The sequence below is a fragment of the Haliotis rubra genome, unplaced genomic scaffold (genome assembly GCF_003918875.1).
Source record: "Haliotis rubra isolate DU_JTF1 unplaced genomic scaffold, ASM391887v1 Scf645, whole genome shotgun sequence".
In the NCBI taxonomy this organism is placed as follows: Eukaryota; Metazoa; Mollusca; class Gastropoda; order Lepetellida; family Haliotidae; genus Haliotis; species Haliotis rubra.
Window position 1 is genome coordinate 372,461 of NW_025767352.1, and position 17,131 is coordinate 389,591.

The window sequence follows — 17,131 nt, forward strand, 5'->3', positions numbered from 1 at the left end:
CGGTTTAAGAAATAAGAGCCGGGTCTCCAATGGGTTCACACCCGGACTGTCGAATGTTTTATCGAATACACACCAGGAAAGCAAAAGCTGTTGAGTGTGGCACTGAACTGATTAGAACTTTTTTTCTCAGGCATTATTCTTTTGATTTCTATACATCAGTCATCAGTGCTTCTTAGATTTATCGACCCATGAAGATGCGGGTTATTTGATCTTCAGTAACCCATGCTTGTTGTAAGAGGCGACTAACGGGATCGGGTGGTCAGGCTCGCTGACTTGGTTGACACATGTCATCGTATCCCACTTGTGTAGATCGATGCTCATACTGTTGATCACTGGATTGTCTGGTCCAGACTCGAATATTTACAGTCCGCCGCCATATGGCTGAGATATTGCTGAGTGCGGCGTAAAGCTCAACTCACTCACTCTTTCCTTGGCCTAGTAGTTAAAGCGTCCGCTCGTCACGCCGAAATCCGAGGTTCGATTCCCAACATGGGCTCTTGTTTCCCCTGCCGTCATATTGCTGGGAGATTGCTAAAGGAGGTGTAAAAGCATACTCACTCACTCACACTCAATCGGTGAAGCTATTGATGAATGGGCGAAATACGTCTCATGTGTTCCGGAAGTGAGGATTAATACAGTCTCGTGGATCAATATATTGCGCAGGGATTTCGGGTTCATTTTAACCCGGACCTTCACGGGTTTCCAATGACAGAAGAGAAGGTGGCTTGATTCAGTAGCCGTGACTGAAGGATTCTGAGGACGAGCTGATACTTTGTCTCTTTCTTTTATAGCCGGCCCGAAGAGGAAACTTGATGCAGCCTTCACGCCAACACTGAAGACCATGACAGGTCAAACAGCCAGACTGGAGGTGACGTTGTCCGGCGACCCATGGCCAGATGTCAGCTGGTGGAAGATTGAAGAGGGTGCTCTGACCCCCGTGAACGATGGCGCTGTGGAAGCGGTGCGTCAAGGTAAGCATGGAGGTCGCTTTGATCCTGGGACCGTTGGTAGTTGTGAGCAAGGAATATTGAGTTGGACTGGGAGCTTTTGGCCTTGAACCTTGGTGCTAAGATCACCTCGTGAGATCACCTTAGCGGTAAGATAGTCGTAAGTTAATGTTAATGTATGGCACTTACGATTGTCTTAGCGCTAAGAGAGCTTCGAAAATCTAGGTTCTGGTTTGGACGTGAGAGAGCGCACAATCACGAATGCTGGTGCTGTTTGAGAGGGGATTGGAGTGGGGACACAGTACGCCAAGTTACGTGACAAGCGCTGGTCCTGGTGTAGATTGGAGTGGGGACACGTTACGCCAAGTTACGTGACAAGCGCTGATCCTGGTGTAGATTGGAGTGGGGACACAGTACGCCAAGTTACGTGACAAGCGCTGGTCCTGGTGTAGATTGGAGTGGGGACACATTACGCCAAGTTACGTGACAAGCGCTGGTCCTGGTGTAGATTGGAGTGGGGACACAGTACGCCAAGTTACGTGACAAGCGCTGGTCCTGGTGTAGATTGGAGTGGGGACACAGTACGCCAAGTTACGTGACAAGCGCTGGTCCTGGTGTAGATTGGAGCGGGGACACAGTACGCCAAGTTACGTGACAAGCGCTGGTCCTGGTGTAGATTGGAGTGGGGACACGTTACGCCAAGTTACGTGACAAGCGCTGGTCCTGGTGTAGATTGGAGTGGGGACACAGTACGCCAAGTTACGTGACAAGCGCTGGTCCTGGTGTAGATTGGAGTGGGGACACAGTACGCCAAGTTACGTGACAAGCGCTGGTCCTGGTGTAGATTGGAGCGGGGACACTTTACGCCAAGTTACGCGACAAGCGCTGGTCCTGGTGTAGATTGGAGTGGGGACACTTTACGCCAAGTTACGTGACAAGCGCTGGTCCTGGTGTAGATTGGAGTGGGGACACTTTACGCCAAGTTACGCGACAAGCGCTGGTCCTGGTGTAGATTGGAGTGGGGACACTTTACGCCAAGTTACGTGACAAGCGCTGGTCCTGGTGTAGATTGGAGTGGGGACACAGTACGCCAAGTTACGCGACAAGCGCTGGTCCTGGTGTAGATTGGAGTGGGGACACAGTACGCCAAGTTACGCGACAAGCGCTGGTCCTGGTGTAGATTGGAGTGGGGACACTTTACGCCAAGTTACGTGACAAGCGCTGGTCCTGGTGTAGATTGGAGTGGGGACACTTTACGCCAAGTTACGTGACAAGCGCTGGTCCTGGTGTAGATTGAGTGGGGACACAGTACGCCACGCCAAGCGCTGGTCCTTACGTGACAAGCGCTGGTCCTGGTGTAGATTGGAGTGGGGACACTTTACGCCAAGTTACGTGACAAGCGCTGGTCCTGGTGTAGATTGGAGCGGGGACACTTTACGCCAAGTTACGTGACAAGCGCTGGTCCTGGTGTAGATTGGAGCGGGGACACTTTACGCCAAGTTGCGTGACAAGCGCTGGTCCTGGTGCAGATTTAGTTAGGACACACTAAGCCAAGTAACGTGGCAAGCGTTTGTCTTGTTGTAAATTGGAGTGGGAACACTGTATGCCACGTTACGTGGCAAGCGCTGCATTTCTTGCTGCGAATGAAGTGGTCTGTGGTGCCGTACTTGCAAGTAGAGTTGTCTGGTTCAAATAGGGTAGGTAGTTCCGATATAGCAGCGAGGCAGTCGAAGCATTGGTTTTGTCTGTCCTTTGTTTCCGGGCAGTAGGCGAGAACGTTTCGGAATTGGTCGAAATTGGTTTGGTGGGTAGAGGTAGACAAGATCCGTCTTTTACGAATTGGCGAAAGCACAGCAAATAGAGTTCGAGAAACTGTCTAGGGATCTGGTATCGCTCGTAGAAGGTGTGTCCCGATCGCTCGAGGATTTGTTTCTCTTTGTCGGAAAGCAAGAGACGATGTGTGTGTCTCTGTTTGTGTCTTGGGGTCTGTTTTGGAGCTGCCCCGGATTCGCATACATCTGGCTTGCGATATGTGGTACTTTTTCTTCGCCTCCCGAATAAAAGGGACAAACGGCTCGATCGGATCTCGGCAAAGGCTTCTCGTGATTCTTGTGCACCTGCATATCTCTAATTGGAGCGCACTTCCACGGGTGGACCACTTTTGTCTTCCTGGACTACTATTGTGTGGACAAAAGTGCACCACGGGCTTTTCCCCCATTCCTTTAACATTGGCTGTAGCATTGCGGCTTTTTCTCCCCACCCCCTATAATACAAGCGCTGGTCCTAGTGTAGATTGGAGTGGGGACACAGTATGACAAGTTACATGGCAAGCGCTGGTCCTGGTGTAGATTGGCGTGAAGACACAGTACGCCATGTTTAGCAGGATCCTCTGGGAAATATGGTGTTTGTATTTTTGTTGACTAAGTTTCCATTGATTGTTTCAGACACCCCGGAGAGAACGATGGGCAGTGTGACTTTTGTGCTGGAGGTGAAGGTGGAGACAGACGACGACCTGGGCATGTACTGTGTCTCAGCCGAGAACATCGTGGATAGGACCTTCGTCTACATCGATCTGCAAGGCGAAGGTCGGTGACCTACGTTATTCGTGTTACATGAGTGTATATTGAGTAATTGCCTATAGAGATGTCTTTTTTCTCCATTTTTTCAATGATCCCATAGAGAGAGATGATTATTATGCAATCCAACGTAAATGGGTTCTAATTTTGATAATGTTATAATTTTAGACCTTGGTGTTGAGGTTGGAGGCTGTCACTTCACTGCGAACTAGAGAAGGTATGTTGAAGAAGTGTCTAACGTGATCTTGGCTCGCTGACCTAGTTAATGCACGTCATCGTATCCCAACTGCGTAGATCGGTGCTTATGATGTTAGAGTCTTGATTTATTTACAGACCGCCGCCATACAGCTGTAATATTGCTAAATACAGTGTTTAGCAAGAAAACTTGGCGTCTCGTTATGACGTGAACTACGCTCATATGACGTCAGAAGCAGTTAGTGCGCATGTCATTTTACATCAGTCAGCAATATTAATGCAATTTCAAGACACAAGATGACTGAGTGAGTGGGTCTGGTTTTACCCCGCTTTTAGCAATATTCCACCAATATCGCGGTAAGTGACACAAGAATGGGCTTCACACATTATACCCATGTGGGGAATCGAACCCTGGTCATACCGAACGCTAGATGATGAAGGTCAATTATAATATTCTTAGTGGATGAAGTATAATGATGAATGTTCGTCAAACATGTCACGATGAAGGCATAACATGGTATGATGAATGGCTTGTGATAAAGATACATTAGGAGGAGTGAGTGAGTTGGGTTTTACGCCACTTTTAGCAATATTCAAGCAATACCGGGGGGACACCAGGAATGGGCTTCACACATTAGGACTAAATAAGGCACGTTATATGAGGAAAGTACATCTAACTATCCCATCGTGATATCGGTACGTCATGACGAAGGTACTTCATGTGATACCCAATTGCGCGGATCGATGCTCATGCTGTTGATCACTGGATTGTCTGGTCCAGACTCGATTATTTACAGACCGCCGCCATTTAGATGGAATATTGCTGAGTGCAAAACTCAACTCACTCACTCACTCACATACATACACACGCGCGCTCACTCACTCACACACACACACACACACACACACACACACACACACACACATACATACATACATACATACAACCTTCACTGCGTTACACATGGGTAATCTACCATGGCGTCTATCTTTATTTACAGAACTGTTGACGTTTTGGCCCGGTGTCGGTGCTGGTGCAGGTGCCATGCTGCTTGTCGTCATCGTCGTGGCCGTCACCTTCTGCAGAAAATACAAGGAGTTGAAGAGAGGTAAATATCCGTCAATCAAGGAACGGTTAGGGTCAGGGTTTGGATTAGGGTCAGGGTCATTGTCAGGGTCAAGGTCAAGGTTAGGATTAGAGTCAGAGTTAGGGTTAGGGTTAAGGTCAGGGTAAGGGTTAGGGTTAGGTTAGTTAGAGGTTGGGCATACCGAAGTCAACTATCTTGACAATACACCTCTGAATAACGAATTCCTGATGTGTCGAACTTTTCCGCGTTATCAAGCTGTACAAATGTGTTGTTTCAACACAATATAAATGCCAGTTTTGTAATCAACAAAGAGCATATAGGCAAGGGTTATAACAGCATAACCAGTTACCCCTCTCTGATTGAGTGAGTGAGTTTAGCTTTAGTTTTACGTTTTTAGCAATATTCCAGCAATATCACGGCGGGGGATACCAGAAATGGACTTCAAACAGTGTAGCCTTGTCGGGAATCCAACTCGGGCCTTCAGCGTGACGAGCGAACGCTTTAACCACTAGGCTACCCCACTCCACTCTGTTGTTTATGACCACCGATTCAACATGGCATCCTGTAAACTTCGTTTATTACGAACTAACGGATATAGTGACGCAGTGCCCAAATCACCTCTACATATTGAATCGAAATATCTCGAACATGAGTTATAACGAAACAAACCGGTTGTCCCGAGTTCGTCGTAGTTTACGAAATGTGACGATGGGTTTCCTTCACCCATACTCGATGAAATTTAACTTAATGGATCGAGTGATCATGCTTGGTGACGTGGGTTATTGCTCATAATACTGATCACTGGGGCAGGGTTCATTGTTTACAGACCACCATCGTATGACAGAAGCATCTCAAGGTTAAGCGTTAGACAACTAACTCTTCCTGTCTTTGAGGAAATAATTGTTATTGGTAGGTGCGACCGGTAGAGCAGGACATGAGCACCCTTTTCGCAAACACCTGATATTCAACGAGCCATTCATCCGGGTTAGAACTTGCCCCAGTAACCCATGCTTGTCGTAAGAGGCGACTAACGTGATCGGGTGGTCAGGCTCGCTGACTTGGTTGACACACGTCATCGACATCGTATTCCAGTTGCGTATATTGATGCTCATGCTGTTGATCACTGGATTGTCTGGTCCAGACTCTATTATTTACAGACCGCCGCCATATAGCTGGAATATTGCTGAGTGCGGCGTAAAACTAAACCCACTCACTCATAAAACGCCTCATCACTGTTTCACGTTTCACGTTCAATGGACATTTTGAAGGTGACAATCGAAATGCGATTTATAAAAAAATCCCTACACATTATTGTGATAAGTATTGTTACTATTTCTCTCGGCAGCGCTGGATTCGCCGTACGCCTCACCACAAATGTGAGTAACACAGTTTTCATCAATCAGACCTGACAATTTCAACATCCTGACGAACCACGACTCTCATTTATGCTTTGATGCTGTTTGACAGGAAATATGGAAGGAAGGAAAAAGAATTAGATTCCTGCTTCATCTTGTTTATCTAACCCAGCGGCGCGGAACGTTCTAGTTTAATAACACCAAGGGGGTGTGCACCCCCCACCCCCTTTTAGCCCCCTAAAAGCCCAATTAGCATATGCTGACAGCGTAAATGACATGCGCAGTCCGGCTACCACAAAATGATTTTCCTTAGCGTGTAAAGTAAACAACGTTTACAACGAACACCGCTTATAACAAACTTCGGATATTGCGAACTGGTTTTTTCGAAAACTTCCTGTATACTTCAGTCGAAATCCGTAAAACGAAAAACGCTTACAACGGACTGCAATTAGAGGTCCCTATGAATCCGTTGTGAACGTACTGTAATAATAGTAATATTATGAAGTTTTGTCTGAGGAAACATCGTCATGAATTCGATGAGAGTTCACACTGGTTTTTCTTGATGCTGCTATCAACGATTTGGAATACATATGTAGTGGCGTGTGCAACCGATACGACATGCTTACCCTTTTCGTGAACACCTGGTGTCGTGATATCCACTGAAATAATTGTCAGCACAATGTTGCCTTTTGCGCGCAACGGATTATGTTTCGTTAGATAATGAAGGCAGGTTTTATTTATTTTTATTTTTATTTTTTATTTTTATTTTTTATCTTTTTATTTATTTACTTTTTATTTTATTTTTATTTTATTTTATTTTATTTTTTTATTTTATTTTATTTTATTTTTTTTATTTTTTTTTTTGGGGGGGGCGTTTTGCGTTCACTTTTATGTTTACAATTTGGAGCGAGTAAATATGTTTTTATATGTTTTTGCAACGTTTTGGGTAAAGTCCAGCGATATCGCGGCAGGGGAGACCACACATTGAAGCCATGTGCGGAATCGAACCCGGATTTGCGAAAGCTGTAACCACCTGGCTACCCCACCGCCCCTTTACAGTATGGAATATCATGATTGTAAGGTTGATAGGGAACTGAACTGATGTGGTTTTGACCTAGGATCGCCAATGCGGTGATGGATGCCAATCTATACCAGGAGCTCCCCTCCCCACACTCATTGAGGAAACGGCTGCAGGAGGAGGGATACATTCTGCCGGTTGGAGGCACTGCTGAGGGTGAGGAATTGGATTGGTGTCGGGTTGGAGTCGGGGTGGCGTGGGAGCGGGAATTATGGTGAATGAGATATCCACCCTGAGGAAGACAATGACTGTGAGAGTGAGTGAGTTTAATAACAGTTACGCCGCACTCAGCACTATTCCAGCTATATGGCGGCGGTCTGTAAATAATAGAGTCTGGACCAGACAATCCAGTGATCAAAAGCAATCGATCTACGCAACTGGGATACGATGACATGTGTCAACTAAGTCAGCGAGCCTGACCACCCGATCACGTTAGTCGCCTCTTACGACAAGCATGGGTTACTGAAGATCAATTGTACTGACTGAGTTTGGTTTTACGCCGCTTTTAGCAATATTCCAGCAACATCACGGCGGGGGACATCAGAAATGGGCTTCACACATTGTACCCATGTGGGGATTCGAACCCAGATCAATTGTAACGGGTAGAGGAAGACATGATTGGGGAGAGTGTGTGTCATTTTGTTTTGTATTTTTCTGTGAGGACAGACGTGCAGTTGGGATGGGTATATATAACAATGGGAAGGCAGTCCATATTTGGGGTGGGGAGAAAAAACGGGGGGAGGCATTTCGGCGTGGAAGGGGGGAGGAGTTGGGTGTTTGTTAGACGAGGCACCTTGCTTTGGGGTTACATTTAGTCTGAGTGTGGATTGGCTTGTGCCCATTGGGTGGAATTTCGAGGGCGGGTGTATACATGTGCCTGCGGGTGTGAGCTACAGAGCATTGTTGGGCTGAAGCAAACACAGCCGGGGACATATCCATGGGGCAAGGAACAGCACTGGGTTGGAGAATGGATGTACGGTGGAATATTTTGCCAGTTTCAACCGTAGTAGGAGTAGTAATACTTGTCATGCCAGATGAAGGATTTATATTTTGAAATGTTTACACAGCGATGTTATCCTATTTCTTTGACAGTGTTTTCGACTAAGGTTGACATGAAACCAATTGACGGCACTCACCCCATCTCGAAAACTAATTCGATCTACGACCACATTCGCGACGATAACATTGTGTCCAAGTAAGAAACACTACCTCATTGGCCAGCCCTGTCGAAGGTAATCAAAGTCACATCAAAGAACACTGCTAGTCATAAGTTCACTTCAGAAACGACGTTTCCGAGTCACAGACAACGTTTCTCAGTCAGCAGAACAGGCCAGCAGATTTTTCCAAGAACCGTTTTGACTCTCTGAGGTTACACAAGTGGTGTTACATTCTCCAGTTTTTTTCCCCTCCAAAACTTACCAATTGTTGTACATGACCTGATAGTGGTTGAGCTGACCTGAATCCAAGAATCTCCCCTCATCCACAACCACATCCACAACCTCAACCTCAACCTCCCCACCTCTCCCTTCTAAGAACACAGTCTTTACCTAACATTTAAATTTCAACCGTCATCCTGACCCTCCCTGAACCCAATCCTAATTATCTTTCTCCTCCCTGAACCCAATCCTAATCTTTCCCCTTCCTGAACCTAATCCTAATCGTTCACGTCCCTGAACCCAGTCCGAATCTTTCCCACCCGGAACCCAATCCTAATGTTTCACCTCCTTGGACCCAATCGTTAGACTAAGGCTGACCATTGCCCGCTCCACAGTTATCACACCATTCTTACTCTTCACTCATCGCGGAGCGGTGGGGTAGCCTAGTGGTTTGTTCGTCACGTCGAAGACCCAGGTTCGATTCCCCACATGGTTACAATGTGAAGCATGTTTCACTCATCAACTCATTCCAACTTTGGCTCGTTCTATGTTTATACCTATCCTATTCCTCATCCCCAAACCAGCAATTGAACCATTGTTACTTTATTTTCTCATCATCATCTTCTGTTTTATTATTATTATTATTATTATTTTTAGCATATATATCGCTCTGTAAATATGGCCCGACTATTTGATATTCTACAAAGAGGTGGAGGAGTTGTATGAAGAACAGATATAATTCCAGCTTCATCTGTTAAACATTTACCTTTTTATTAAAACAATTGTCCTAAATATGTTAGGTTTACCTCTAGCTACAATGTATATTTATGGCAGACATATTTTTATTGGGCCTGGTGCTTTGTTATTTTGGGACAATTTATACTTTTCATTAAAATCCCAGGACGGTTAATTTGGTATATTCAAACCGTAATATTCCACGCAAGAGAATAATCTGTATCGATTATATATCGAAACAGATTCCACTGGGCATAAAAATCAAAACAGTGATTAAACCAGGGAACATTGTGATATCCAGAGATCCTATCTGTTGAAATTTGATGTAAAGGTTGGATCACGATATATTAGAGAATCACTCACAGTCTGTAAATAATACATTATCCTAATTTGAGACGTACTGTTTTGTTATTTTGTTATGTGTAAATAAGATGATATATCACTTTTTAAACTCAATTTCACGCTTTTGTTTGTTCACTGGCAGTATAATAAACAGTGAAAGTACTGTGCTTTCCTTCGGACAATCGTGTTTATGTTTCACTTATGTTTTATAAGATTAAAATAGAAATGCTTTTTACAATTACGTCTTCAATGTTTGTTTTTTTTCATATTGAAATGTCATTGTCTAAATGGCTTAAGTCTGTATGCTCAGAATTCGCAATGATGAACTGTCATAATCGCAAAAGGGGAAAGGGAGATAACTGTCGTAATTAATATTACCTCCCTTGAACAGAGCCTCCGCTGTGCATATGTTTTGAAAAGGCATTACACAGAACTGAATTTTACAATGCTTGGAAAACACTCTATGGTGTCTGGTAGGTTGACCGGCTGACTAGTGATAATTTATTCGGCAGCCAATAATTTAGTGCTTCAAAATATGTATATTTCTCATGTTTTTGTCTGCACGGAATCTTAAAATGGCTTCTCAGGCAAAAAGAATATAATTGGTGACCATTTTTGTTGTTGTAATATATCTAGGTATTGGATGAAATAATTATATGTTGAAAATATATCCTCCATGAATTGTGTTGAACATGGATGTGGAATGACACGCGTTCTAGCTGTTGGGTTTCATGAGAAAGAGTGCTGCTTTACACCGGGGTTGACAATACTCAAACTGTCAAGGCAACCTACATATCATCGAGTCTGGACCAAGCAAACCAGTGAGAGTTTAGTTTTACGCCGCTTTTAGCAGTATTCCTGCAATATCGCGGTGGGGGAAACCAGAAATGGGCTTCACACATTGTCCCATGTGGGGAATCGAACCCGGGTCGTCGGCGTGTCGAGCGCACGCTCTAACCACTAGGCTACCCCACCGCCCTGACTGAGTTAGTGAGTGGTATATAACGCCGCTTTGAGCGGTAATTCAGTTCAATCACGACGTGTCGGGTTGATGTGGGAGGAAATCCCGAAGTAAATCCGGTCTGTTGTTAACCACTTTGTTTCGACAAACCATAACATCATGGCGTAATAAGTGGTGGATAATGGGGATTCGAACCTGCGATCATTGGCTTCTACATCAGTGACTGAAAGAATGAACAACGATATGGTCGACGAGGCACGTGCAGGACATTGGACAGTAAATAATCACGTCTGGACCAGACAATCCGGTGATTGACCTTAAGAATCTGGCCACTCGAATCTTGTTAGTCGCATCTTACGACAAGCATGGATTGCTGAAGACAGACCAATTCCAACCCGGATCTTCTAGGGTCAATCATGTTTGTTGATTGACGCCGCACGAGCCCAGACCAGTCAATCCGTTGATTGAAACCAAGAGTCTGGCCACCGGATCGACAAGCGTGGGTTGCTGATGACCAATTCTGACAGAGCCTGATCATCCGATCCACGACAACCATGCGGTACTGAGGACCTCTTCTGACCCTGACCAGTGAAGAACCAGGTTAAAATTGGTCTTCAGCAACCCATGCTTGTCGTAAAAGGTGACTAACAGGATCGGGTGGTCAGGCTCGCTGACTTGGTTGACACATGTCATCGTTTCCCAATTGCGTAGATCTATGCTTTTGGTCCAGACTCAATTATTTACAGACCGCCGCCATGTAGCTGGAATATTGCTGAGTTCGGCGTTAAACAACTTAACAACCAACCAACCAATCTGACCCTAGATCACCAAAGGATACAGATTCAAAGAAACAAGGAAAACATATTGCAAAGTGTTTATTTTTTTATAACTCGTATCCACGCGTCTACAGAGGATGACCGTTAAACATACTCATGAATTTACTGTAGCAAAGGCCACGTGCATCACAGATATTGAGTAATTTCAAAAATAAAATTTCATAAAACGTGTTTCTTTTGTCACAAGAATATTGACATAAATTTCCAAACCGTGTTGAAATGATGGGTTCAGAGAGAAGTACCAGACGAACTGGATCGGAGGGTCAAGGTCGTGTAAAACATATTTGAGGTTATAGGCCACGCCACAATAAATACAAGCACAGTGTATAGCCAATCATTCTTCATTCTGTTTAGTTTGAATGAACACAATTGTTTCCAACAAACAGCGTGTACTTGATATGCCATGCTAAAGAAATTATCTTGGTTAAATTTTGTTAATTTTTAGATGTGTATTGAACATAAACTGGAACAGCATAAAACGAAGATAGGACAATACAATGTATATGGACGCATGACGCGCATAATGATAAAATAGAATAAATGCATATAAATTAAAATAAATATCAACTGGTTCATTTGGCCCCAGTTACAATATTAGAAAGTGTAAAATCATTTTGAAAAAGTGTAAATTGGTTTTGCACGAATATATCTACATGTTGTAAAAATCATATTTATGTAAAATGATGACGAATTGCATAGGCAGCGCATTGCACAAGGTCGTGTTGAAGGCTTCTGAGGTTTGAGCATTGGGCATTTACTTCCGCTTCCGGAACTGTCACTTCCGGCCGTGGGCAGAGGTGTCTAATATTCCTCACCCTCCTCTTCATCCGGGTTCTCCTCGACAGACTCGAGACCAACTTCTTCATAATCTTTCTCGAGTGCCGCGAGATCCTCCCGAGCCTCCGAGAACTCACCCTCCTCCATTCCTGAAAACACGAATCTTAATGTATCCTTTTTACATATTTAGGCAGCATGTGACAAGTATTGAAAAACTGACGTATAATGTTAACATTTTGCCATCGCTGAACGTTCATATACATAAAAATGCCTTTAACTGGACAAAACAACCCAACCGCTGTTTCGTTGACATATTTTGTCACAATTTGTGAATTACATCTTCATAAATTTTACAAGAAATACTAATGGCCATTTACTTTCAGTCGGCCTAACTAACTGAATGTTCCTAGTGTGAAAATGAAACCAAGTCTCAAAATATTGGAACATCCTACTTAAAGCATAGATAAGTATATATGTCGGTTATCAAGCGATCTGTGTCCCGTTCCACATAGCGATCGTAGAGCTAAGATGATCGTAACTCCCATACTTTAACATTGACTTACGACTGTCGTAGCGCTACGATGGGGCTCTGTTCAGTTCAAACACTACAACGGTTGTACGTAAGAGGTCGTTTCGCAAAATTGAAAATCGTATATGACTGGTGATTATCCGAAAAACAGACGTTGCGACTCACCTTCTCCGACGTACCAGTGGACGAAAGCTCTCTTGGCGTACATGAGATCAAACTTGTGATCCAGTCTGGCCCAGGCCTCGGCAATGGCGGTGGTGTTGCTCAGCATGCAAACGGCTCTCTGAACTTGAGCAAGGTCACCTCCTCAAAGAAACCCAACGAGTAACTAGTAGAGGCTTTAAAATTAACCAAATTCTCAACCCCCGACAATATAGTATACCTTACCGCGGGGATATTTCCATATACATCTACTGCCAGTTATATAAATTACGTTCAACAATCTATCAAGATGCCGTCTGGTTGAATTTCATTTATATAAAGAAATGTTTTATCACGGGAGTTCACATGGCATTTTACGGGTGCTTCAGTAACCTTACACTTGTATAAACTTTTACATGCCCAAACGAAGAGGAGCATTTAACAATAATAGCAAACTATCGATGTAATATTTTTACGAAATCATATTTCTAGGTTGGTTAATACGCCTGACTGCTTTAATTCGATAAAGCGTTGCCATCTTACTGTGAGAACATTAACCTTATTTCGGGTTAACGATCTAGGCTTCATTGTGGTATAAACCAAACCTGCTGAAAGTTGTTTATATGCGTTAATCATAATGTAAATATAGTCTGTATCAATCTGTAACTGACATAAGGGTTTTGGACTGTAAATTAAGTGTATTCAGTAAAACCTCGTTATTGTGGATGGCAAATTACAACTGGATTGTTTCGGCTCCAACACCTCCGGAATATTCGGCACGGAGTAGTGTCCCTTTGAATATATTCACACGTTCCGAACATAAAACGTTTGTTTGTAGTTTATGCCGCACTCAGCAATATTTCAGCTATATGGCGGCGGTCTGTAAATAATCGAGTCTGGACCAGACTATCCAGTGATCAACATCATGAGCATCGATTGGGATACAGTAAGCCTTACCATCACGTTAGTCGTCTCTTACAACAAGCTAAGTTGCTGAAGATCAATTCTAACCCAGATCTTCCCATGAAATAAAAGGTTTCACTGTTGGTATATAACCTGCTCGCGTTTCACTTCAAACCGACCTGGGACTACCGTAGGAGGCTGGTAGTTGATGCCGACCTTGAAACCAGTGGGGCACCAGTCGACAAACTGGATAGTCCTCTTGGTTTTGATGGTAGCGATGGCTGCGTTGACGTCTTTGGGGACGACATCACCTCGGTACAACATGCAGCAGGCCATGTACTTGCCGTGGCGGGGGTCACACTTGACCATCTGGTTGCAAGGCTCGAAGCATGCGTTAGTGATCTCGGAAACCGACATCTGCTCGTGGAAGGCCTTTTCGGCTGAAAGAAAAACATTGGCTTTTTACACAGACTGATTATGGTTTATAGTTGCTCTAGCAAATCATTTCTGACGTATGAAGGCCTTGAGCTAAAAAATGGATTTTTAAAATTTTACCCATTTCGGGAATCGAACCCTGGAATTCGGAATGGTTTAGGAGCGATTTAACCACTAAATTACGAATCCACCAACAAAAGGCGAATGTTAGGGGTGGCTTAATATGTTTTAAATTGAGAAAAAATAACCAAAGCGTCAAGCAAATGCACTATCCAAGAGGTGAGGTGAAATATTTCGCTCATATGACGACGTGCATGCGTGTGTATGTGTATGTGCGGCTGCTTGTACTAGCCCAGACTTAAGCTGGTTTTATAGTGCTAGCCCACTGAGGTACCATGCCGCAGTGAAGCATGAATACCCCACTCAGACACATTATACTGACTCCGAGCCGACCAGTCCTTGTTGTACCCATTAATGCCGAGCGCCAGGCAGGGACCAGCAAGTACCATATTTTAACGTCTTTTGGTATGACGCCTGATCCAAGAGATGCAGGATAGTTAGATAACAGTCAAATATCTATACCAGTTCGTTATATCCGTCAGTTCGTCATAACCATGTTCGTTATAAACATAGCGTACTGAGTACACTCTTAGCGTTAGGCAACACACGACTCACCCGACACAATAGGGGCGTATGTTACAAGAGGGAAGTGAATCCTCGGGTAGGGCACCAAGTTGGTCTGGAACTCAGTCAGATCCACATTCAGGGCGCCGTCGAACCGGAGCGAGGCGGTGATGGAGCTGACGATCTGACCAATCAGACGGTTCAGATTGGTGTAGCTCGGACGCTCAATGTCAAGGTTACGCCTGCAGATGTCGTAGATGGCCTCGTTGTCGACCATGAAGGCGCAGTCGGAGTGTTCCAGGGTGGTGTGGGTGGTCAGGATGGAGTTGTAGGGTTCCACCACGGCAGTTGAGATCTGGAAAAGGTGAGGGTTACGTGAAGCGCACGTATAATCATAGTATGCATGCAGTTTTCTCAACTCCGGAAGAAAATGCTATTCTCGAATAACACATAGACCCCAAAATAGACATGCTTCTCGTGCATGAGCACGTCTTTTAAAAACCTGCTCAGTTTGCCTTTCTATTTGTTTTTGTGTCTCAAGCACCGTATGCTTGTATTCAGCGTCACTGCTGTTACGTTGATTTTTATTCCCAATAAGGGCGGTGGGGCAGCCTAGTGGTTAAAGCGTTCGTTCGCCGCGCTGAAGGCCCGAGTTCGATTCCTCACATGGGTACAATGTGTGAAGCCCATTTCTGGTGTCCCCCGCCGTGATATTGTCAAAAGCGGCGTAAAAACTCACTCATTCACTCACTCAAAATTATTCCCAATAATACATTGAGGCAATGTTTCTCATCTTAGTTTGACAATTTAAGTTCGAGAAACACAGTTGATTATTTTAAGCAGTCCTACCAACTTTGTCTTTGTTAAAAATCAGAACAGATTTAAAGGTAAGTCTAAAATAAGTCTGAAATAAGAAGCCTATTTCTGGTGCCCCCCGCCGTGATCTTGCTGGAATATTGCCGAAAGCAGCGTAAATCCATACTCACTCACACACTCTCAAATTCAAGTGAATGTATCTGAGTGTAAATAAAGATATATGTATTTCATTTTGTAGAACACTGGCACATGGCCTGATCTTGATATTACTCCTCATTCATGCAAGAAAAGAAAGGTGGCCTGTGTTGTGTGATCGTCTAATAACGGGAGACTCCGTTATTTACAGGCCGCCTTGATATTTCCGGAATATTGCTGGCTTCAGTGTGAAATGCACTTTTCATTGATATTAATATCATAGCGAGACTACAGAGGTCACGTGTCTACCTGAGGAGCTGGATACACGGCAAACTCCAGCTTAGATTTCTTCCCATAATCCACTGACAGTCTCTCCATGAGCAAGGAAGAGAATCCACTTCCGGTTCCGCCTCCAAAGCTGTGGAAGACGAGGAATCCCTGTAATCCTGTACATTGGTCCGCCTGAAGAAGGTGAAGTCAGAGATTCGTTCACACTGGTACTGTATTACAAAACGTAACATGGCTGCATTTGTGCAGAGACGTTTTCTCTACTTAAACAGGAATATCTTTCTCAAAATAACTGTCTTATCAAAACAAGACACAGTATGCAGTTGACAGGCAGTCTGTTTTTAAGCACATTATCCTATTTCAAAAGAAAATACACAACAATTCCAGTCTCTTCTTTATTATAATATACCGAGGAGTATGATGGTTTGAAGTTAATAATTGTGTCCTTTCCCTTTCGTCACAAACTAGTGGGTTCAACTTCCGGATCTCTCTTCGTACGTACCCTACGTACCCCTTTTCACATGAAGAGACAGAACCCAGTTTGGGGCTTTTACTCACCATTTTCCTAATTCTATCCAGAACTAGGTCGACAATCTCTTTGCCCACGGTGTAGTGGCCACGGGCGTAATTGTTGGCAGCGTCCTCCTTGCCGCTGATCAGCTGTTCAGGGTGGAACAGTTGGCGATACGCGCCCATTCGTACCTCATCTGGCGTCAAAAACGTCACAGTCATTAGTAAATGTTTTGCGGTGGAAACGTACAATTTCATCTAAAAAATGTTGGCTTGGGGAAGCGAATACAATCGCATCTCATTATCTTAACCCCAGCTGTTTTCTGAATGACGGATAGCCCAGTGGATTAAGGCGTCGCAATTTACACCAAAGGCATTCTGTATACGGTGTAACATCCCGTTTTAGCTCACTTAAGAAGTACAATAAACGACATCGCCCATGGAGGATTCTTTCTCCAGCTAAGTACTTTTGCGACATACGCAG

At 44.2% G+C, this 17,131-nt stretch overlaps 2 protein-coding genes across 4 annotated transcripts in view; one reads left to right on the forward strand and one right to left on the reverse strand.

Moving 5' to 3' along the window:
• Window positions 1-9,930, forward strand: part of LOC124256964 (hemicentin-1-like) — a 28,947-nt gene extending 19,017 nt beyond the window's left edge. The window contains exons 4-9 of the mRNA XM_046690925.1: window positions 792-971; window positions 3,392-3,532; window positions 4,720-4,827; window positions 6,152-6,182; window positions 7,280-7,395; window positions 8,332-9,930. Coding sequence (XP_046546881.1) covers window positions 792-971; window positions 3,392-3,532; window positions 4,720-4,827; window positions 6,152-6,182; window positions 7,280-7,395; window positions 8,332-8,438 — 683 coding nt within the window. The 3' untranslated portion in view covers window positions 8,439-9,930. The remainder of the gene's footprint in view (window positions 1-791; window positions 972-3,391; window positions 3,533-4,719; window positions 4,828-6,151; window positions 6,183-7,279; window positions 7,396-8,331) is intronic.
• A 1,583-nt stretch (window positions 9,931-11,513) lies between these two features.
• Window positions 11,514-17,131, reverse strand: part of LOC124256961 (tubulin alpha-8 chain-like) — a 40,183-nt gene continuing 34,565 nt past the window's right edge. For 2 of the 3 annotated variants that reach the window (XM_046690924.1, XM_046690922.1), the window contains exons 3-8: window positions 16,696-16,844; window positions 16,159-16,311; window positions 14,950-15,253; window positions 14,019-14,279; window positions 12,961-13,101; window positions 11,514-12,415 (exon numbers count right to left, since the gene is read on the reverse strand). In XM_046690924.1, the coding sequence (XP_046546880.1) occupies window positions 12,291-12,415; window positions 12,961-13,101; window positions 14,019-14,279; window positions 14,950-15,253; window positions 16,159-16,311; window positions 16,696-16,844 (1,133 nt within the window). In that variant the 3' untranslated portion in view covers window positions 11,514-12,290. The remainder of the gene's footprint in view (window positions 12,416-12,960; window positions 13,102-14,018; window positions 14,280-14,949; window positions 15,254-16,158; window positions 16,312-16,695; window positions 16,845-17,131) is intronic. The other variant, XM_046690923.1, reaches the window with a different exon arrangement.